At 31.1% G+C, this 23,655-nt stretch overlaps 2 protein-coding genes across 2 annotated transcripts; both read left to right on the top strand.

Moving 5' to 3' along the window:
* On the top strand, nt 1-3,070 carry LOC100791985 (putative pheophytinase). The gene is made up of 6 exons (XM_003539842.5): nt 1-248; nt 644-1,361; nt 1,564-1,790; nt 2,126-2,317; nt 2,421-2,577; nt 2,727-3,070. Exons 2-6 carry the CDS (start codon nt 660-662, stop codon nt 2,976-2,978), a joined length of 1,530 nt encoding a protein of 509 aa, XP_003539890.1. The 5' UTR covers nt 1-248; nt 644-659; the 3' UTR covers nt 2,979-3,070.
* Nucleotides 3,071-10,209: 7,139 nt separating this feature from the next.
* LOC100819674 (serine/threonine-protein kinase-like protein At3g51990) lies at nt 10,210-12,444 on the top strand. The gene has a single exon (XM_006591928.4). It carries the CDS (start codon nt 10,533-10,535, stop codon nt 12,048-12,050), a length of 1,518 nt encoding a protein of 505 aa, XP_006591991.1. The 5' UTR covers nt 10,210-10,532; the 3' UTR covers nt 12,051-12,444.
* The last annotated feature ends 11,211 nt before the right edge of the window (nt 12,445-23,655 follow it).

Below are 23,655 nucleotides of genomic sequence, written 5' to 3'. Positions count from 1 at the left end.
TGTTTGTCTCTTGTGTGTGGCATCTACACCTCCGTGCGACAATTTATTCAATTTTCTTCTTCACAACATGATGCTGAAGCTGAAAAAATCAGGAAAAACAAAAGAAAAAAGAAAAAAAAAAGATTATTCTTGGCTTATGAAGGAAGAAGAGCCTCCAAGCAAGGAGGAACGTGTCTGAATCTCCATATAAACACCGAGATTTCAGAGAGAAGCAGAATCTTATGCTACCTCCTTCGTTAAGTTAAAGGGTACAGTTTTTTAGAAAATTTGTATACAAAATTAATTCTGATAGTGGCTGGCGCTATTTTTATTATGGTTGTAAAGATGGATATTTTGGTTGGAATCAAATATGTATCACCGAAAAGAAACCTATAAATTGATGTGTTTCGAATCCAGGCTTGTTTTTTCTGTTTAGTTCTGTTTGCACTTTCTTCTATCCTTGCTACACAATTGGTTATATTTCTTAAAGGAGTAGTATAAACACTAAACAGTTAAAAGTCCTTACTAATTGCTTTGTTTGATAGAAGAAACAATTCAATTTCTACTTCCAAACTATCAATTTTACGTTTTTCTTTCATTTTCCTTTCTTTGTGATGATCACAAAGAATTTGTAACTGAATCACTTGCTGGCTGGCCAATGCAGAATTCAGTTTTTGGGCATGGATTTTCTCTCATGTGGATCTGGACCATGCTGTCAAGCAGTGGATATGAAGTGGAAGTTGGTTGGCAAATGTTTGAATTCACGTCAAGCAAGGTTTCCCAGTGTTGGAAATAGAAGCGGGTCAGTGAGATTTCATGACAATAAGGAGCTGCAAAGAGACTTTGGGTCTCTGAGTGCTCTTGAAGGGTCCAAAAGAACCAATTGCAAGGCTTATAGTGAAAGTTATGATGGCTATGTGATTGGTGGTGAAGAGGATGTAGCAGACATTTCAGGGGTAGAAGAACCTGCTACTAACAACGTTGTCATTCCAGGTCTGCCAGATGGGTCAAATGGTGCTCCAATAAGTAGTTGCTTTTGGGAGTGGAAGCCTAAACTTAACGTGCACTATGAGAAGGCAGGGTGTGAGAACGTGGATTCCCCACATGTTCTCTTTCTTCCTGGTTTTGGTGTTGGCTCTTTCCATTATGAGAAGCAACTCAGAGATTTGGGGCGTGACACTAGAGTATGGGCACTGGATTTTCTAGGCCAAGGGTTGTCCTTGCCTTTTGAAGATCCGGCTCCTCACTACAATAAGGAAGGGGCTACATCAAATGGAAATGCTTCTTCATGGGGCTTCGGAGACGAAACGGAACCATGGGCAACTAAGCTTGTTTACTCTATTGATTTATGGCAAGATCAAGTTCGGTACTTCATAGAAGAGGTTAGTGTTAGTGACATGCTGGTTTGATTGCAGCCATCTGGTTTTTCATTTCAGTTAATCTTTTTTACTCAAACTATGTGATGAAAAATGTACCATGCAAAAAACTTGAGTATATGTTACATAGAGATTGGTTGAGATCATGAACATGTAGCTGATTTTGTGTAGTTCACTGAGGAGCTACCTTGTTTGTGGCTTTCTGCAGGTCATCGGTGAACCAGTCTACATTGTGGGCAACTCATTAGGAGGATATGTTGCATTGTATTCTGCGGCACGTAACCCTCATTTAGTGAAAGGTGTCACACTGCTTAATGCAACTCCTTTTTGGGGGTTTCTTCCGAATCCTATTAAGAATCCTGGCCTAGCAAAATTTTTACCATGGGCTGGAACATTTCCCCTACCCTCTAATGTAAAGAGGCTGACAGAGTTGGTGTAAGTATCATCTATTTTATTCATTGCTTCATTTGTGCGTTTTAGGTAGACATGTTTTCAATCTTCTAGTTATGAACTGCTATGGCACATTTCATTAATCGAATTGTAACCCGCGGTCACATTCCTATGTGAATGATGATAGAATAAGAAACTCTGCTTAATAGACCAAGTATTCTATCTGAGAAGAGAAAACTAAAAGCTTTTTCACTAGAAGAATTGTGGTGTTGTGAATTTGTGATAGGTACCTTGTTAATGTATTTTGAGTAAGTAACCTTTGTAACTAGCTTCAACGTCAGACTGTGTTTTGATTGAATAATGTTTTTTCTTCCCTTTAGGTGGGAGAAAATTAGTGATCCTGCAAGTATTGCTGAGGTACTTAATCAGGTTTATGCAGAGAATTCAACAAATGTAGATAGTGTATTTTCACGCATAATTGAAACCACGAGGCATCCTGCAGCGGCAGCAGCATTTGCTTCAATTATGTTTGCTCCCCAGGCAGAATTATCTTTCAGCGAAGCGTTGTCTAGGTAGATAGTACTACATATCTAAATAGTATTAGATTTGTGTGAATGCCATCTATAGTTATGGTTTCATTCGAACAGAATGATCTTAAGTTTATTTGCGTTTTAGATGTCAGAAAAGCAATGTGCCAATTTGCCTAATGTATGGAAAAGAAGATCCCTGGGTGAAGCCGCTTTGGGGACTCCAGGTTAAAAGGCAGGTGCCTGAAGCTTCATATTATCAAATTAGCCCTGCTGGTCACTGCCCTCATGATGAAGTCCCTGAGGTATACAATACAATCCCTCACTAACTAACTAGTTTCAGTTTTGAAAGTTTGATGAGGAATGTGCTTTTTAATTTCCATTTTATTGGTTTATCTGTAGTTAATAGTTACTCCATGATAATAGTTGATATAAATAATATCATCATTGGCAGGTCATAAATTTCTTGCTACGTGGGTGGATCAGAAATCTAGAGTCTGAGGGTTCTATCTCATTGCCACTGCTTGATGGCCTAGACAATCTGAAACAAGCCAATGCCAGGGAGTTAGAATTTATGAAAGAAGGTTCAAAAAAATCAGTGATGGTGAGATTTTTCGACTCCAAATTCTCCCTTTGGGACAGGATAAGATCTTATATCAACCCTCGATTCAAGTTGAGAAATTCGGCAACCAAATCTCAGATTTAGTTTAATAATGTACATTTAAAATTATTATTTTTTGATTGATCCATGTACATTAGACATTAGTTATACAATAAGAATCAGTTGCCCTTGTCGTATGGTTTGCAAACATTACACATTAGTACTGGAGATGTCAAATAATCTCATAAATATCTTCAAAAACTTGAAAGAGATGGCTTTAGAGTCTGACATCAGGTGTATTGGTTCTATTATCCCTTTAAAAATCGTTAGACAAATTATATGATGAATACACAAATTTAACTGGCACGCAACAGTAGATGGTGACAGTGACATTAGCTATAGTGGTGATGCAAGGTGTTAGGGGGTGATGGTAAACGTGGGAGACAAGATAATAGTGAGGGAGAGACAAAATATTATTCTTTAGTTTACTAATTAACATTTTCTTATATACTTTTTGTCTCATGCTTTTTAGAAAATTATTCTTCAGTTTACTATTTCATGATTTTTAAAAAATAAATTAATACAAAATAATAGTTTTTATGGCATCCTGTCTTCTATTTATTTTTGTAAACAAAGGTATACATAATTTGAAGGTTTAATTTATGATAGATTATCAAATTTGTCCTTGAAATTATTAGATCCTGATAAATTAATATGTGAAAGATGTAAAATTTAAATTTAGTCTCTAAATATATAAGAAGTACAACAAATTAGGTTGTTAGACAATCTAAAGATAAATTGGTTCATAAACCTTACAACTTAATGTAAAATGATTCTTAAAAAATATAATTTATTATCAAATTAATCATTGAATATAATAACTTATGATAAAATAGTCTCACAAATTCAATCGCAAGATTAGTTTATCACATTTTTTGCACATTCAAAGACTAAATTTATATTTTTTATCTTTTATAAATCAATTTATCACCCTATTAAATTTTTGAGGATGAATTTATCTATTTTTTTAAGTGTAATCTTATTAATCCTAGAGCTTTATTGTAAATTTAGCAAACTATAAAATTTGATATTATGTTATTTATATAATATTTTTTTTATCTAAGCTTCAATTTCCTTAAAAATAATTAGAGTAAAATAATTTACTGGGTAAATTATTAGTGGGGTTCAATAATTAAAGAGTATGATTTTTAATATATTTCAACTAAAAACAAAAAAATATTAAATAGGGTATTGTTAATATTTTTCTTATTTTTTTATATCAAGAAAAGCTGGGATTTTTTATGCAAAACGTTTTTTTTATAAAAAAAAAACTAAAGTTTTACAATTCTTACATGATTTTAGTTTGACAAACAATATTTAAGTCCTGTTTGAATAAACATATTTGTAAACATATATAAGAGAAAAAGAATGAAAAGATAAAATAAATTTCTCACTTAAGCTAAAATAAACTTATGTATTTAACTTTTATATTTGAACAGTTGTTTGTTTTGAGATAGAAAACAGTTGTTTCACTTGGTTGACTTTTATTATCAACCCTTAGATGCATCCAACGGTCTACAAAGCTACTGCAGATAGGCTGTAAAGGGACTTGGCTGGAGAGGATTGGAACTCATTAGAAACCTCCTGGAAATTTGGAATTGATTATCCCAAATTCCAAATTATTAAATTTAAAAAATATCAGAGAATTGAACCATTAAAAAAATATACTAGAAGAAAGGCAAAACAAAACAATCATTGATATTTCATTTCATTTACATTAATCTCCCTTATTCCAATCAAAGCAGAACAATAATTCCAGAACCTCTTATGGACGATGCCTAATATGTACAGTGTGAAGATACCACCTAGCTAGTTATTTTACACGACTTAATAAAACAGATTCCGTAGCATTTTAGGACATTTCCTTCCTTTTTTGCTTCCTCTTGAAGTACACGAATTCACTGATATTAGGTCAATTTTAAGGAGTATATTAAGAAAAATCTTAAATTTTATTAATTTTCCCTTTCAAGTATCAAATAGTTATCTGTTCTAAAAAAAGATATTAGTTAACTATTCATACTATCAAATCAATTCTTTTCATATTCAAAATTTCGAGTTTCCAAAATCTCAACTGCACTACTTTAATATATATCAAATTAAAATACATTGACCTAATCTCTTTTCTTATTAAAGAATGCACATATCATTTTTTTATTTTAAAATAAATTAAAATTTGTTAAAAATTAAATGCAAGCATATTAGGTCTACAAATTGAGATTTTTATATTTGTGATGTATTTTTTATATTCTAGGTGAATTAATTAACATATATCTCGTAATTTTAAATTTTTTTAATTTAAATTTTATGCAAATTTGGAATATCTATAAAATATCAAAGATACTTGTCAATTATCTTAAATTGTGCAATTCAGCTCTATATTCTAAATCTGACTTGTCATCTTTTTTAAAAATAACTTTCATTATCATTAAGTTATTTGTGACTTTTCATGGATTAAGAATTCCATTTCATTCTTATTTATACTACTTGTTTATTCTTTTTGAATATCATTTTATAAAATTAATACCAAATTTAATTTAATTGTAAATTTTAAGAATGACCCGTTACATGAAATTGAAGGTATCTTTCCCTTTTAGATAAACTAAAATTCAAGATTATTTAAGCTTAATCTATTATAATTAAAATTTTATTTTAAAATACTAAATAAATTTTAATATTTTGACAAATGCTAAATAATGTCCTTAGTACATTAGTTAACAAATTAAAAGGAAAAATATTTTTATTGGGATGTTCAAAATTATATTGTCCATAATTTTTTTTATACCGCCTTATAATTTTCACAATAAATAATTTTTTATTTTAATTTATTAATCGATTTTTTAAGGGTACTTATTAGTAACATTCTAATATTTTTTATGAATATAGTTAATGAATTTTGTAGTCAATTATGAGAGACTCCTGGCTCCCCCTTACAAAAATTTGTATTTTTATGTTTCCAATAAGATAATATCATTAGAAAACAAAATCCTTAAAGAATTGACCTTACAATTACACCTACCTAGATTTACATGATAGCTATCATCTGCCTCTATCTCATTTCTTTCAGCCATTAAGTGGGAATAACTGTCTCTTAGACCAATTGCCAAAATCCCATCGACATCTCACCATCTCACCAACTCAAACCAAAAAAACACAATATGGCACAATCATGAGGAAGAACCCACTAGACGATAAAGATAACAAGTACCTGAGATATTCAAAACTTGAAATAGTAATGTTAACCCACGGTGAAAACTAATTTTATTCACCGAATAATTAATCAATCAAAAAGTTAAAAATTAACTAAAATATCTTGTTTAACATAACCGATTTCTCAACCGAAAAGAATATGGAACATGAAATATTTTTGTTGTGCTTTGTTAATTTTGAGAAGTAAAGTCATTAGTACATCAGAAGTCTGAGAAGACTTTCTTCATTAGAAAGTGTATTCCTTTGAACGAGTAACTACTTAACAAACATTTAATCTTATTATGCAAAGCACTAAATATATTTTTAACATTTTGGTTAGTTATTTGTGAAGAGTTTGTAAGATGAAAATGTGGAAGCATGAGGATGAAGTGGGTGGAGTACCCACGAGGGAGTCCCATATAAAATAGGGAAGTTATGGGGTGCCTATGGAGTAAGGTAAAGCACAGCGCCCACATTTAGCCGGTTGGGCTCCAAAAGTGCGGTACCCACTAACCAATTGGGTTGGTTTGATGTACAGAAGAACATAGCCACATGGAAACTGCTTGCGACACCCACCATACTGATTGTCAATTCGTATAACTCATCCGTATAGTCATATGGATTGACAACTAATCGATCATACGGATTGATAATCCGTATAGTCATATGTATTGACAACCCGTATGTTTCTAACTTTTTTAAAAAAATTTAAATCCGCATGGATTAATAATTAAATTTTAAATCTTAAATTTTGGTTTCAATATTTTTTTATAACTATCAAATTTAATATATTTTTAAATTTGATTTCAATCATTATCTTAAACTAATAATCTTATCATATTTTAAATTTTGAACTTTGATTTCAATATTTTTTATAACTACCAAATTTAATATATTTTAAAATTTTATTTCAATCATTATCTTAAACTAACCATCTTATCATATTTTAAATTTTAAATTTTGATTTCAATATTTTTTATAACTATGAAATCAAATATATTTTTAAATTTGATTTCAATTATTATCTTAAACTAACAATCTTATTATATTTTAAATTTTAGTTTCCATATTTCTTATAACTACCAAATTTAATATATTTTTAAATTTGATTTCAATCATTATCTTAAACAACAATCTTATCATATTTTAAATTTTAAATTTTGATTTCAATATTTTTTATAACTACCAAATCAAATATATTTTTAAATCTGATTTCAATCATTATCTTAAACTAACAATCTTATCATATTTTAAATTTTAAATTTTTGTTTCAACATTTTTATAACTACCAAATCAAATATATTTTTAAATTTGATTTCAATCATTATCTTAAATAAACAATCTTATCATAATTTTAAATTTTAAATTATGATTTCATATTTTTTATAACTAACAGATTTATTGTACAATTAAAAATTATGTTTCAATATTTTTATAATAAATTTTAATTATTTTTAATTATGATTTCAATATCTTTTAAATATTTGTTTCGATTTTTTTAAAAAGTTAGACAAATATAATATAATAATATTGAAAATTAATTGTTTCACCAATCTAATATTAATTTTAGCAATCTAATCTAATCTTAATAACTAATATATATATTTTTTATAAATAAAATCAATACTTAACATATAAATCATAAAAAATTATAAAATTTCACTAACATTACAAAACAATATTACACTATGAAATAATTTAAATAATAATTGACAAATATATATTTACAATGCAAACAAAAATTTCAAAAAAAATAAATTTAGAAGAAGAAAAATTGAAAAAAAAAATATTCAACAAAAAAAAAACCATACGAATCAGCAATCCGTATGAGTCATAATATGAATTGTCAATCACTATGACACATACGGATTGTTAATCCGTATGGTTCATACGGATTGTCAATCCATATGAACCATAATCCTTATGGAATTTTTTCAAAAAGTCATTTTTTTTGTTGGAGAGGAAGAAGAAAAACCACAACGACGTGAGAAGTGAAGGAAGAAGAAGGAAAGAAGAAAAACCACAGTTGTACGGGAAGTGGAGGAAGAAGAAGTATCGCAAGAGGAAGAAGAAGAATCATAACCATGAAGAAGAAGAACCACAACGAGGAAAAATCACAAACCATCAGGAGAATGAAGGAGACCACCACGAGGAAGAAGAAGCACACCGCAACACTAAAAAAGAAGGAACACTACAGCAGAATCGTAAGGACACACACTGCAGTCCTATTTATATTAATAGGATGAAGGACATTTTAGTCTTTTTAATGCCCAAAGTAACACCCTAGCCACATCTGATTAATTTCTATGTAGGGGATCATAACTTTAAATTTCAATATAGTATTTATTTAATATTAAAAAAAGTCAGAAATAAAAAAAATTACTAAACACTTCGAAAATTGAAAAGGTTGGAAACTTCTCAGGGAAGATGCTGGTCAATGAAGCTAACCAGCCGTTTAGTCTTCATTTTCATTTGAAATACATAAATTTTATTTTCATAGGAAAGATAGTCATAATTTGAAATTATTAATTTTAAATTTTTCCATGATATATTTTCACAATTAGTCTTATTAAAAGAAAAAAAAATTTGTTATTAAAATAATAATTATACTTTTTTTTCTTTAATACTATTTCATAGAGAATACATCTCAATTGCTAAAATTTGCATTGAAAATTCTAACATCTAGAAATTATGAATTCTACGCAAATATTTAAATTAAGAGTGACGTGATTCATGAAAATGATGGATTTTCTGTACAAATGGTTTTAAAATCATGACCTCAAGAAATGTGTGTGTGTAAATTTATGCCATACAAATTGAATGACGGCGATTAAAAATTAATTATTGATCCCATAACATGACTATTTAAAACAATTATTTTCGATCATTTATTAAATTTTAATTAATTATTTAAATACGATTTGATTGTTCTCGTAGAAAAATAGAATTTAAAAGGTTTTTTTTACTAACAAAAAATCCTCACCCGATGTTTGCGTGTACAAAAAAACCCTCACACGGGGATAGAATTCAGAGAAATGACCACAATAAGTACAAACTTGGATTAAACTCATGTAGTGAGTAAAGGGTTAAGATGAGAAAGTGTAATACGATAATAGAGAGAGATGACAAAAATGATGTAGCTATGACTTTGGTGGAGAAGAAATAGTTTCACATTATACCCGAACCCAATTTGGAAAACGTAAATTTATTTTTATTTATAAATAATATGTTTGACAAATTAATCAATTTGTTTGAATGTGATATTGGGTCTTAAATTATGATTTTGAGTATTTTTTTAATAGATATTATTTATCATAGATAAAATATTTAATTTATGAGTAAAGTTATAAAAAGAAGTTATCAATTTCGTATTATTAATCTCTAAGAAAAAAACTCCTAAAAAGTCAATTATGAAATAAAACGTTTAAAAATAACGTCATAAATGTAACTTATACTCAGTTTTCTTTCACGGTACGAGTGAAAATATTACTTAATTCAAACCATAATATACTATTTATAATAATTTAAACATGCTATGATTCACTTTATTATGATTTTTTTTTGCTTGTAAGAAGTAAAGACAATCTTACTTGAAATATATAGTTTTCTTTAGAGTTACTCGAAATATATAGATGAAAATTGTGAATAAGTATTTGTCTTAGCAAAGCTTTTTTGGTGAACTTCTTAGCAAAGTTTTGAACGGTAATATATGCGTTAAATTCTCAGCAATGAATCTATAACGTTTGTTACCCGTTCCCCTTCTCAACCAAAAAAAAGACGAAAGGAGGTTGGTTTCTGAATGAAGTATGGGTGATGAAAAAAAAAGTTGAAGTACATCACAGGTGAGGTGAAGTTGGTTTCTGAATTTAATTGAAGCTAGCTAACCCAATCCGTGAATCTTCTTAATTTTTGTATCGTATGACCCGATTTAGAAGCACAACAAACCAACCTACATAAACAAAAAAAATAAAATACAAACATCTTAGTTGCATTCGCTGTATTTTCCAGAAGAGAAACGTGAGCTGTACGTTAATTTTGTACAACATTTTATGTAAATAAATAATGCAATTAATAAAAAACAAAGTAATATACTTTGAGTTGTTCCAAAGAGTGGGTCCCTACTTTGTCTGTCTAATTTGTAGAGAGAGAAAGATACACATCCTCCAAGACACACACAGCATTTAATTTTTATAAAGAATGAAACGGATGCACATTTTTGCAATCCCATAAAAAATCGTTTTTTTGATACTGATTTCTAACACTCTGAAGCACATTTCATCTGTGGTCCAAACACAAAATCTTTTGTTTGCCCTGCTTTTGTTTTGTTTTGTTCCATTCCATCCATTCACCTTGTTCTATGTTCATCTCCAGCACCCCTTGATTCATTCATTCAAAAGCCACAAACTTGAATTGATGATGGGGTACCTCTACCTTTCTTGCAGAGCCGAATCCGCTGTCTCAACCTCCAATTCGGTGTCCTCTTCCAAAGAGAAAAGCAGCAGCATCAAGATCCAAGAGTTTCTGTACAGTGACCTCGAAGCTGCCACCAATGGCTTCTCCGACCGCAAGCTCCTCGGTAAAGGGAGCCACGGCTACGTCTACAAGGCCGTCGTTCGCGGCCGTCCCGTGGCGGTGAAGCGTCCATCGCGGCCACAGCATCATCATAACAATGTTCCCCAACGACCTGTCTCTTGTTCTTCTTCCTCTGCACCCTCCGAGGTCGACAACGAGATCGACATCTTGTCCAAAATCCAGAGCCCCAGGTTGGTCAATCTGGTCGGGTTCACCAATGATTCAAGAGACAGGCTTTTGGTGGTTGAGTTCATGAGCAATGGCACCCTCTACGATGTTCTTCATTCCTCTCCAAGGCCTCCCAATTGGGGTAGGAGGATTCGTTTGGCTTTGCAGACTGCAAAAGCTATTGACACTCTTCACTCCTCAACCCCTCCTGTGATTCACCGTGATATCAAGTCTGCTAATGTTCTCATCGACCGCAGCTACAATGCAAGGTTAGGTGATTTTGGTTTGGCCTTAAGAGGCCATGTTGATGATTACAGACTCAGGTCTACTCCTCCTGCTGGCACCATGGGCTATCTTGATCCTTGTTATGTCACTCCTGATAATTTAAGCACCAAAACTGATGTTTTTAGTTTTGGGATTTTGTTGTTGGAGATTATAAGTGGAAGGAAGGCTATTGATATCACTTATTCACCTCCTTCCATTGTGGATTGGGCTATTCCTCTTATTAAGAAAGGGAAATTGTTGGCTGTTTATGATCCTAGAATAGCACCCCCCAAGGATCCGATTGTGAGGAAGCAGTTGGCTGTGATTGCTGCCAAGTGTGTGAGGTCTTGTAGGGAGAGAAGGCCCTCTATGAAGGAGCTTGTTACTTGGCTTTGTGGGTTGTGTAAATTGGTGCCTCTTCATTCGTGGAATGGTTTTAACAACCCTTGCATGATGGCTGAGATTGCAGGGCGCCCAGTGGAAGCGGCGGCGGCGGCGGCAAGGAATTATGGTCAATTCAGTTCTAGGCTGGAAGGTGTGGAGGAAGGAAAGTTTGATGCTTTGGATGGCAGGTTGTCAAAGTCTGCAATGAGGTATTCTAGGAGGGTGTACTCTGATTTGGGGTTCAGCAGCAACTTGATGGACTTGATGGCTACCACTGAGGAGCCCGAATTTCTTAGAGATGCGGATGGGGTGGAACATAGTTCTAAGTCAGCTGAACAAGTTTCTGGTAGCTCCAGCAGGTTTGGGAGTGGAAGATATTCCATAAGAGGGAGGAATCTGTACCGGCCTTGTTGGAGCGACAAGGATGCATTAGGCTTGAGTAAAGGCCAGATTTTAGGTCAGAGTGAGACTACTTCGAAACAGGATGGGGTTTCTGGTTCCAATTCGAAGAATTTGAATTCTGTTGCTGCTGAGGTTATCTAGTTTGAATTTAATTGCCGAGACATTTAATTGGAGTGATGATGCCTAGGCTTGTGAGCTTTCCTTGCTTGCAAATTGTGTAGATTTGTTGTTGGTTCATTATTTGTGGATTTCAGATTCATTTTTAGTAGGTTTTTGGATTGAAGGGCACATTCCTGATGTCCCCTTAACGTTGTTCAAAAAGCTTTGCCTAAAGATTTTGTTTCCCCCTCAAAAACAAATGCAAAAGCCATTGTATGAATGATTCAAGAACAATTCTAAAAACTAATACATGAAGCTGCCGCAGAAAAATTGTAAAAAAAATCTACCATTGCTTGTTGGTTGAATAAACTGTTTGTATGTAGCTCAAATAAAATTTTCAATACCAGCACTGTTGTGGTCCTTCTTTTTTGCAATTCTGTTACCAGCTTTTGGTTTTTTGATCTGTCAATTTCACCGCTTATTTCAAGTAAGATTTTGAATTATTGCGCCTGTTGTTGTATGCTCTATTTATTAACTGGTCATTCTTTGATTCCTTCTTCATCTACCCATGGTATGTTCAAAATCTTTTTAGCAGTCGTTATCCATCTGTGTATGAACAAGGAGTAAGGATCCTTTAAATTAATTGCAACTTACCGAGTGGGTTTTAAAGGTACTGTAATGTATCAACAAGGAGATTTCTTGTTAGGTAGTCAAGTTTGCCTTAGACTTTGCATCCTCCCATTGGCATTAAAGTAGCACTATATTTTAATCAAGCAAATATCATTAACCTTGAGGCCAAGTTTGGTTTCAGAAAATTGTGGCGTAGATTAATATGCTAGTTTGGCATAGGATGATAATTTTATGCAAAACAAAGAGAAAATGACAAAAGGTTAAGGTCTCAACTTCCATAAGTGGTGGTGTCTAATGGGCCCCACTAAGCCGATAGCAAAGTTTCGATTCGTCATGTTGTGATCAGTATATGAAGAATTTGCATTATCACAAAATTGCAGCTGCTTAGGTAATACTAATAGAGACAGCTACGTAGCAGAAAGTGGGAATATTTTAAATCTTTAAGTTTCCGGTTTCTATACTTAGAAGTACAATTCTTGTATGTCTGTTACTCTTCTGGTCCTATTTCACGTGCAACTCTTGAGAGACGAACGAAATTATGCTTTAGCCACACAACGTGAAGTCTCTTACTGACTTCAGTAATATTCTGCACTCTGTTAACTATTTGAAATCTGGTAAAACTAGGTTAATACACCGAAAGAAAATATTACAAACCTCGCATAAGTGAAATTAGAGAAAGAAAAAATATTGAGCTCTTTGTAATCACATTTTTGTACAGCCTCTTAGTAATCACATATTCACTTGAGAATTATATTCACGGGGAATTTGTTTGACTTAGATGCCGCAAAATAAACACAAAACTTTAGAACAGAATAAATATTAGAATAAAAGTGTCGGAAAATATTCTATTGAACTTTCTCTTGCCGTACTAATATGTTTTTCTCTATTCAATATTACTCTAATGTTCTTGCACCATTAATTTTCTCAGATCATGATTCCTCACATGAAAGAGTCAAACTCTCTCATTCTAAGGGAGTTGCACTACGCACAAGATACAATATTTACTAGATTACTGTACTCTATTCCTAGATATACAGACTTTTAGTAGCTCTACCAAGTTCTAAGGATTCTAAGCATTTTCCAATACCAAAAACCTAACCAAGCATACAAATGGATGATCAAGTCACAAGTATGTAAAATAAACACAAATAGAAGTAGAGAACACTATAAATAATATTAAATAGATAGTTAGAAGTTTTACATTAAGAGTGCTGCTCAATAGAAAAACTCCCAAGCAATGAAGTTTTTAGCCCTCCATTAGTAAGGAGGGCTTAATACAAAGAGGAAATGATATTTGAATGAAAGAAAATGGTGAAACTATGAAGAAAATGTCTTCTCTTTAGCCTTGGTGTCGTCTTCCTTCTGTCTCACGTAGTCTGTCTCCTCTTCTCTCTCTATTCTCAGTGTTTTTAAAGGTTTTTGGGCTTCTCAGCTTACGAAGGCGCGCTTAGGGAGCATGTCTCGCTGAGCGAGAGTAAGTGGATATGCGCTAAGCGAGCTTGGACGCGTTAAGCGTGAGAAAAGACAACGTTCTCGTTGGACGGGTTGACAATGCATTAAGCGCGCTGCTCTCTGGCTCAATATTCTCTAGGATTTTGTTCTCGCTTAGCGGATAGACTTCCTCGTGCGGATGAGCCTCGCTTAGCCAATCTGGCTCGCCGAGCGAGCTCTTCAGTAGCATTTCAAAATCTTCTCTTCTTTAGCCTAAAAATCCAATTAAATCCAACATTAGTCAATAAAAATGAAGTTTTCACTGTATAAATTCACACAAGAATAAATTATTTACAAATCTTGCAAAAGAAACTATAAATTAGAAGTACATTGTTATTTTTTCACCTATTTTTAATGCAATTAAAACTCACAAATAACAGTTAACAAAGAGTTCGTGAGCTCGTTAACCTCCCTTAAAAGTTATTCTAAGATTTACAAAAATAAGTTAAGAACTTAAAAATCAATCATTTCATCTGCTTTTAGCATCACTATTTCCCATAAAAAACTCTAATGTAAAACTGTTTTCTTTTAAGGAATTGATTGATTGGAGAGAAGAATGAAGAATAAAAGAGAAAAAAGAAAAAAGAAATTAAAGAGATAAAGGGTAAGATTCACACAAATTTAAATTTTCTTCTTCTTTCCTTTCTATTTAATCTCAACCAAAAACCTCTAAAAGCATATTTAAGTAAAATTGTTAGCAACACACGTTCTAATAATTTTTTTTAAACACGCTTTTATTATTGACCGAAATTCATTAAAAATTAAAAAAAATGTGCGTCATTTTTTATTTAAGGTCCTTGTCTATTTATTTATAGATAGATAGATAGAAAAATTCTTAGAACAAATAATGTTCTATTTACCATTAATTTAGATTGAAATACATAATTCACTAAAATTTCATAAACAGATGCGCATTTACTTTATTTTTTTAGAGAAGATGCACGTTTACTTATTCACTTTAAAAATAATTTTATTATTTTAGTATTATGAAAACATCTTAGTTTCTTCTAATACAACTTTAAGAGTAAGGATATAAGCAGGGGTAAATGACAAAACAAGTGAGGTTTTCGGTTACTTTCACACTTCTGGTTATTAGAAAATTGTTTTAACAACAGCTTTTCTAGCTGTTTTATAAAAGGTTGGCGTTGATTAGTGAGCCCTGGTGGTTGGAATGAAATCAATCAAATTAAGTCATGTTCCTCAATATCATATTTGATCAATTTATAAAATCCTTATTTTGGCCTGTAGGCTTTTGGCGTTCTTAAAATGTACGTGACATAAGATCAATCAACATTACATGTGTTGGTAACCCACGTTTGATTCTCAAATTAACAATCATCCCCCGGTACAAAACCGCCCATTTTGTTTTTCTAAGCGTCCTTCTCTTTTCGTTTATATTAATCATTGCAACTGCCAAACTCAACCTTTCATCATGAATCTTAACATGCCACTCCATATCCATCTATTAATTCGAAGATTTATCCATTTAGACACTACCATTATTTCTTTAAAATAAGTAAGCATGCACTCAGTTTTTATTTTCCCCTTTTCTTTTTTAGACTGTATACCGTGATTATTTAATATAAAAGGATGGGATTTTATCCATACCAGTTTTACAAGATAGTAATAGTGAAATGATACATTTTTTTCCACCCTCAAAATGATACAAGTGATTTTGGGATACTTAGGTGTCTAATTAAATGCTTTCAAAGTCAACTAGACTTAACTTTTACCGTTTTTTTTACCATTCATTAAGGCATTGAGACCCAATGAAATAACAAGTCCAAAATGACATAAAACACAATTAGTATAACAAAAGTGATACAATTAGGATTTAGGCATTACAGAAGAGCGAATAAAACATTAGTTTAGCTCTCCACCTATTCTCTTTCCCATGAAAGACAGATGAGGATGAAAATTTTCAATTAAATCTCATTCCCAAACATCACTTTGTTTAAAAATTTATTTTACTTATATATATATATATATACATATTTAAATGAATCATATATTTACTGTATTTTAATTCAAATAATATTTAAAAAATTAATAAATAATAAGAATCTTAAAAATAAGAAACTTGAGAACTAAATTATATTTTAAAGTAAAATATGTAATTTAAGTTTATTATTTTTTTATAACAGTTTGAATTGTTGACTGTTATAATAAATATATTTTCAGTCATTATAAGAAATAAGAGAGTGACAAAAAAAAATTGTAAGCTACACATATTAGAACTAAATGATCATATTATGAATATTCTAAGATTGATCAATATTTTATTTTTGGTGCAGCTAACACTCGTCAAGATACCATTCAACCAATGTATTTGCCTCCTGCTATCCTTATCCTTTTGGCCAACAGTCATTGGTCACACCAGGACAAAGAGATAATAGTGGCATCGAGGGAGTGAGGGACTTTCATTTTCTATAGGCTAATGAAAAGATGGGGCTATTATTACTATGCTTTTGCTTCTGTCTTCCTTTTCATGATGGCATTCTAGTGGATCGAACTATCTACACCACTTTTGGTGAAAAAATGGAGGGATTTTCATATGAGAGTGTGGGCACTTTCATAACAAGTATTTCTGCACATTATTTGTATACTTGCCCGTATAAATAAATTAAATTTAATTTAATTTGCATCAATAAGATTTTCTCAACATCTATAGGTAAGAAACATTTTCCTACCTCAATTATGTTGATTTGGGTGATCAGAATTCTACTTTCTGTGTCGTACTACATTTCCCTCTGTTTAAGTGTTAACTGTCTCGGGCCATTTCTTCTTCCTCGTCCTTGGAGGCACTTTTTCATCGAAGGCTTATGAATATGGTGAGCCACTCTTGAGTCTATTGATCAATTCTCTTTACTTACACGTAGGGATGATAATTTTGAAAATAAAACACCATACATATTCTTTTAATTAATACATTAATTATCTAATTATAAGGAGGCTTAAAATTGGCATAATTTAACTTATCAAAGCACAGTATAACCAGATTTTCTTCATCAATTAGAAAAACCGAACAAAATCAGTATACACGACAAAACACTGAAATGGCATCACAACAATACGTGAACGTAGTACACAAATCCAATTATTGTTCATAAAATTATCCAAGAGTAAGTCAATTAAACTATGCCACCTTAAATGGTTTGAATTTGAGTTTCACAATAATAGCAATACAGACAGCAAGTCCATTTGAAAGGGCGATATTGTATTAGTTTAAGAGGAACAGACCAAGTCCAAGTCTATACCAAGAACCCTTTAACAGATTGTATACAATAGTTCATTCCTTTTTAATGACTCAAAATTGCCCTTATCAGAATTCTGAGGTTTCCTCTTAAACTTAAGTTTTTCTGTCTTGAGAGGTCAAGATCAGTAGAACCAAAAGACAATTAATTAATTTTATGTTTCGGAATTGAATAGCTGTTACCCAAGAAAATGACTACACAGACGCCAAGTTATCTTCACTCTGTCAGAGCCATTGGTGCAGCCAAAATGGTTTTTAGTACAGACAATGGCATCCACTACGAAGACAAATAAGAAGTGTTGTTTCCTAATCCGAGAAACAAGAACAATGAGTGTCTTTTACCTTATAACTGTTAGCTACACGTGAGAAAATATATATTCCTTTCCTTAGATTAAGGCTTTACAGCTCAGAAACTAACTTTCTGCATATCTCTCTCTTTTGAATTTATGAAATTGTCTTCTGAGACGGATGGAAAATAAGTATAATTAATGAATAGTTGACTCAAGACCCCTTATTATTTTTAATGTAATTAATTTCTACAACCATGTACATGCAGCAATTAGCCCAATACTCGGAAATTATTATAGGAGTTTTGTGTTTGTTTGAGCTGGGGCCTATAATTGAGGTTGTTTTATACCTTTTCTTCTTGCCTTTTAGAAAAACTGTACTCTTTTAGAATTAATAAATCACTTTTTTTTCCGTGGAAGGGAAAAGGGTCATCATGGAATGGAAGCTTGGTTCTGCAAAGGCCGAGAAAAAAGTCAAAAGGCTCCAACAATGCCATCAAGAGTCAGATCTTTTTGTGTCTGTACCTAAATGACATCTTTAGGTGAATTGAATCGCTTTTATAAGAGTTTCCAATGAAAATCTTTGTAGCAGTATAGAGATTTAATAATGTCTGATTCGTTGGACAAATTTCATGGAAGAAAAAGAGGAATAAATAATTAAAATGAACAGAAACCTAGCTTTCTCAAAAGGGTTAAATAAATTTTTGAAGATTGTCTCATGGCTATGTAGAATGAAGTCCTCCCATCAACTGTGATGGACTTCAAGGAGTTATTACACTTACACAATACACATCTATATCTATTCCGAATTTTGTATCCTGAGTCTCTTAAAAGACGTAATTATTTGTTGGATTAAATATGTTTGTTTTATTATTTTTAGTCTAGTTTTTTTTAAAAATTTTAGTTTATATAAATTTCTGTTTTTTTTTAATTTCAATCTGTAAGATTTTTTTTTTCATTAGTTCTTGTAAATTTATATTATTTTTTTCAATTTTAATTCCTACAAGCACAAACTAATATAGACTATAAAAAAAAATAGAATGTTAAAGAGACTACAATTAAAAAACACAAACTTACAATTGCTAAAAATGAAAAAAAAATTACAAAGATTAAAATTAAAAAAAACCTAAAATTATATAAACTAAAATTAAAAAAATAAACTTGCATAGAAAAAAAAAACACTAACTTACCAACAGCAAAAAGACATTTAAGCCTCATTTGTTAGCGTATTTCCCAAGGAAAAAAAGGCAACACCTCCATCCTATAATAATTGTCATTATAAGGGTTGTTTATACAAAATTAAAATAACACTTTTTAAAACTTTTTTCTTTTTTTAATATTACATTTATTATCAGACGGAGAGAATATAATATTAACAATATTTGATGGTGGAGAGTTAATTAGTAGTTTATCAAGAAGGATTATTGAGAAGCAACAATGAATTGCTCTATTTCTTTTTAAGTGTCATTTTTTTAAGAAGATTTTTTGTTTATATTTATCTATAATTTTCAAAGTTTAAGATAAAATTAATTTTATTATATATATATTTTCCACTTACTTCTCACCTAATTTTTAATTAATTTACACATTTGCAACCCGTATGTATTTATTATAGAATAGAATAGAAAAGAAAAGGTACAACAATATATTTTATGTACAATAATATTTTAAAATTTTATTTTTAAAAAATATATAGCTAGATTTTAAATAATTCACAGCAATAATTTCACCTTACGAGGAAAGACTTGGTTAATGTAGTTTTGTTGTTGATTTGCAAAAAAATGTTACCCCTTCCCTTAAAATAATATAATATTCGAACAGCTTAATCTAATTTGCAGCATTAATTAATTGTTAAAATAATTCTTCTTATATCTTTCATCTCTATACCCATTTGTAAGCTTTTAAGAAATGTGAATAAAAGGCTAGAATTAGAAAACACAGTAATCAAACAAACAAATTTAATGGTACAATATAAATTTATTTTACGTGATTATTCAATCACAAATTAATACGATAACTATTATAAAAATTAATAAAATTATTATATATAATAAAGCGTATGACTCTGAATGCATATTTTATTTTCTCCAAACAAAATCTAGAAGAAAAGGCTGCATCCTAAAATTAGCATAGGTGTTCATTTTCACCTATAGTGGTTACTTTTATGTTGTTTTATAATTTCAGTAATAACTATATCAGATAGCAGCAGTAACATACAGTAACAATAAAAGGACAATGAGAATGAATATTGAATAGCTGAAGTTCAAAAAGATTAATTAAGAAGAAATTCAATGGAACCCATTTGAAATCCAAATTGCAACTTCCACTTTTAAGATTAATTATGAAGAAATTCAATGGGAACCCATTTGAAGTTCAAAAAGACTGAGAACTTCTTGTTTCACTACACATTCAATGTCAAATTCACCGCTCAAAAACCCACTTAATGTAGCAACCCCACTATACTTCATCGGATCAGAAACAACAATATACACTGACTTAATGATTAACCTGTAAACAAGGAAGGGAAAAGCAGTTAGCAAAAGAGAGACACAGATATCCATTTGTAGTCACCACCTAGTTATGCTTACAGTGTGGTCTCATACAATACAATGTTGCTCCAGCTAGTTGGTCCCTTAGGAAGGCCTACACTTGAAGGCAGTTCAACTACTAACAAACCATCAATTGAATATCTTTTCAATAATGTGTACTGCATAGCAATATTATCTCAAGATTACAGCTATATAAAAGAACCAAACTATGGTTGAGTATTATAGATGGAATAGTGATGTGGACAAAACAGAAGATGGATTAATTTATGCTATGCCTCACTGAAGATGGGATACTTGCTCTGTTAAGAAACAGATGTTAAAAAATTGCTGAAATGAAGGAGGTTAATTCTCTAACACTATCCTTGGGTCATTGTTGTTAATTAGTTGAGCTAAACCATATCTCCGACCCATCATCAATATCATCTTCTTTCTAGCTTTCTCTCATACTCTTATTCACTTTTCAATAACAACGTACCTAGCAAAGCCTCTTCTCATTTTCTCTCGCTTATTGCTTACAAACCCATAGACCCTCTCACCCTCTTCTGATCTCTTTCTGTTACCCTCACTAAAAAAAAATGGAACCTTGAACCTTCCTAGCTCTTAACTAAAACACGCATACACATTCAGATCAAACCGATACTTCTTAATTTCTCCCCAAGAACCAACGTAACGTTGCAACCCTTCGATCTCTCAACACATTGAGTCATGATCCCCATGGCAACAACCCTTCACCACTCTCAACGAGGAAGGTAGACACTCATTTGCCTAGAGTTCTGAAACTCTCAAAAGACACTAAAGATTGGTGGGCAGTAACACTCTTCCTCGGGTAACGGATGATTACTTGTTAACATTGATCGGTTATTGTGCACGAGCATGTCTGGAAGTAAGTGCTAATAAATTCGGGGTTGAGGTTCAACGAGTGATTGTGATCGGCTTAATGAGGCATTATGGTGGAGTCGGGGATTGTGCTGCTGCTGCATATAAACCATCAAAAACAATTAGTGAATCCGAGCTGTTTTCTAGAAAGATGGCAACTTGACTCGTCAAAGAGAGCTTCAGGTTGTTGGTCTTCAAGTGTCTTGCTTATCGTTGGTGGTTCAAAGTAAAACATTTGTACTTCATTTGATCCATTATGTGAAGGAATGCTGGAGAAGATAGCAGAACAAAAGGATATTCTTGGCATAAGAGAAAATGTTATAAAGAAGCCACCTTCGATTTCTTTAGTTGAAGAATCTGAGATATATGGAAGGAAAGCTGATAAAGAGAAAATTATTGAGGACTAATTACAGTCAAGCAATCTAAACAAGGATGGAGGAATTCCTATTGTTGCAATTGTTAGTGTAGTAGACATTGGCAACACAACCCTTTCCTAGATTTTGTAATGATTGGTGAGTAAAGAAATTTTTTTCACAAAGATCATGTGTCTACATTTCAGAGGGGCTGAATCTATGTGAAATAAAAAAAAAATTACGAGTGTGTCACCATGAGCTATTGTGATATAATAGATTTGAATCTACTCTATAGCTCAGACTAAGAATAACACTATATAGATTAAGATTTCTAATTGTTTTAGATGATCTCTGTATTAATCAATTTCTTTACAGTTGCATCAACTCTCTTTGCTTCCTTACACTAAGGTGACATTGCAGAAAGAACGACCATTCAAGACATCCTTCCCAAGGGATTTTCCTTTCTCGATCCGGGGCCTCCATTCAAACCAAAAAGGAGCTAGTAAAAGGTAAAAAACAAATTCAAACTTTCACATGCATACAATATTGTTTAAAAATATTTTTTTTAATTTTTTATTTGTCTTAAAGAATCATTTTTTTAATTGTAAAATTACAAAAATGGGATATAAAATTATTCATAATAGTTGATTTTGTATTTAAGTTAATTTATTATGGAAAATGAAAATTTATCTAAAAAACTACTGATTTTTTTATCCATAAACACTAAAAATTAGTTTGTCATGAAAAACTTATTTCTTCGTTCAAAATATAAATATAGGATAAAAAAATCCATTGTACAAATTTAAATATAAATCCTCTGTAATCTATTTAAGATAAATTAACCAAAAAAAAATAATAATTGGATTTTATCCATTTTTTAAGATTACTAATATAATTCAACTAAAAAAATATAAGTATCGTCATTTGTCAACCACGATTATGGTGAAACAGTAAAAAATACCTTAAAATCGAAAGAATTACCACCATAATTTATTAAAAGAACAACAAAAAAAACCTTTAAAAGAAAATGATTTTGAAACCAAATTTTGGATTCAAGAGTCGATTACAAGTGGGGAAAGTATTTAACCCTTTCCTACAGTCTGTTTGCCCTCACGACATCCATTCTAAAATAATTACCTATAGTTAAATGAACAAATTTGAATAAGTAATAAAATTATTTATTTTATCCCTCGAAATGAAAAGGAATATTTTTAGATTTTTTATTTATTGTTATTTTTAACAAGAGAAATTTATTATTAAAAAGAAATTTATTAGAGGATTATTATTATATATATTTTTTTTTATCTTTTTAGTCTAACAAGATTGATTCTCTGTATCTCTATATGCAATAGACAATAAGAGCTACACAACTTTTTTTGTAAAAAACAATAGTGAATTATATTTTTTTATTATTTTTTTCTTTTTAATTTTAAAAGTTTGCATTATAATCAAGTAAGTGCATCCAAAGTCATTATTACAAAAAATTCTTATTATAATTTTAATTTATATTTTTTTATCTTTTAAATTTTAAAATGCTTTTGCCAATAATCAAATCAAAAGTACAACTGAGATGATTATTGTTAAATCCCTTTTTGATAATTTTTTACAATAATTAAATTACAATTACATCCAAAAAGTGGTTATCACTAAACCTTCGTAACTTCTGTAGTTACTAAAATGGGAAGTATATCTAAAGTAGTCACCACTAAAGCTTCATTTTATTATTATTATTATCTTTTCTAATACTGCACATGAACAGGATAACCAAATAACATAAGAAAAGTTATAGTTTAATGACATTAAAGCACAATAAAATAGCATGATAATATAGAAAAGTAATAACAAAAACAAAGAACTTGAGAAGCTGTAGGTGTTGGGAGGTAGCATTTATTTAAGAAAAGAGAATGATGGCATCAGAATGAATTTAAGGCATAAAAAGTATATAGCATAAAGCAAAAGTTAAAAATACTAGAGTATAAAACGAATAATGTGGAGAACCAGTGAAGAAATGAGTGAACAAAGTAAAACAACTAAATTATGATGGAATAGAAAACGAAGATCAGTGAACAAACATTAAAACCCGTTGACGGTAACTGGAGCTGCATCGGAACACCACCTACACTGCTATCCTTTTGTCCACATAAGAAGCAATGGGGCTTTGTGCTTCTATAGCCAGAGAAACGATGAACGTCCATGGCTCTGTGATGC

This window comes from Glycine max, chromosome 12 (assembly GCF_000004515.6).
Source record: "Glycine max cultivar Williams 82 chromosome 12, Glycine_max_v4.0, whole genome shotgun sequence".
Lineage (NCBI taxonomy): Eukaryota > Viridiplantae > Streptophyta > Magnoliopsida > Fabales > Fabaceae > Glycine > Glycine max.
The sequence above is the reverse complement of the archived record's forward strand: the minus strand, read 5'-3'. Positions and strand labels throughout refer to the sequence as shown.

Excerpts from the sequence above, each read along its gene's own strand:
- LOC100791985 (XM_003539842.5), top strand. The coding sequence starts at position 660 with ATGGATTTTCTCTCATGTGGATCTGGACCATGCTGTCAAGCAGTGGAT. Across the intron at positions 2,318-2,420 it reads TTCAGCGAAGCGTTGTCTAG|ATGTCAGAAAAGCAATGTGC; the intron begins GTAGATAGTACT and ends TTTGCGTTTTAG. Across the intron at positions 2,578-2,726 it reads CTCATGATGAAGTCCCTGAG|GTCATAAATTTCTTGCTACG; the intron begins GTATACAATACA and ends CATCATTGGCAG.
- LOC100819674 (XM_006591928.4), top strand. The coding sequence starts at position 10,533 with ATGATGGGGTACCTCTACCTTTCTTGCAGAGCCGAATCCGCTGTCTCA.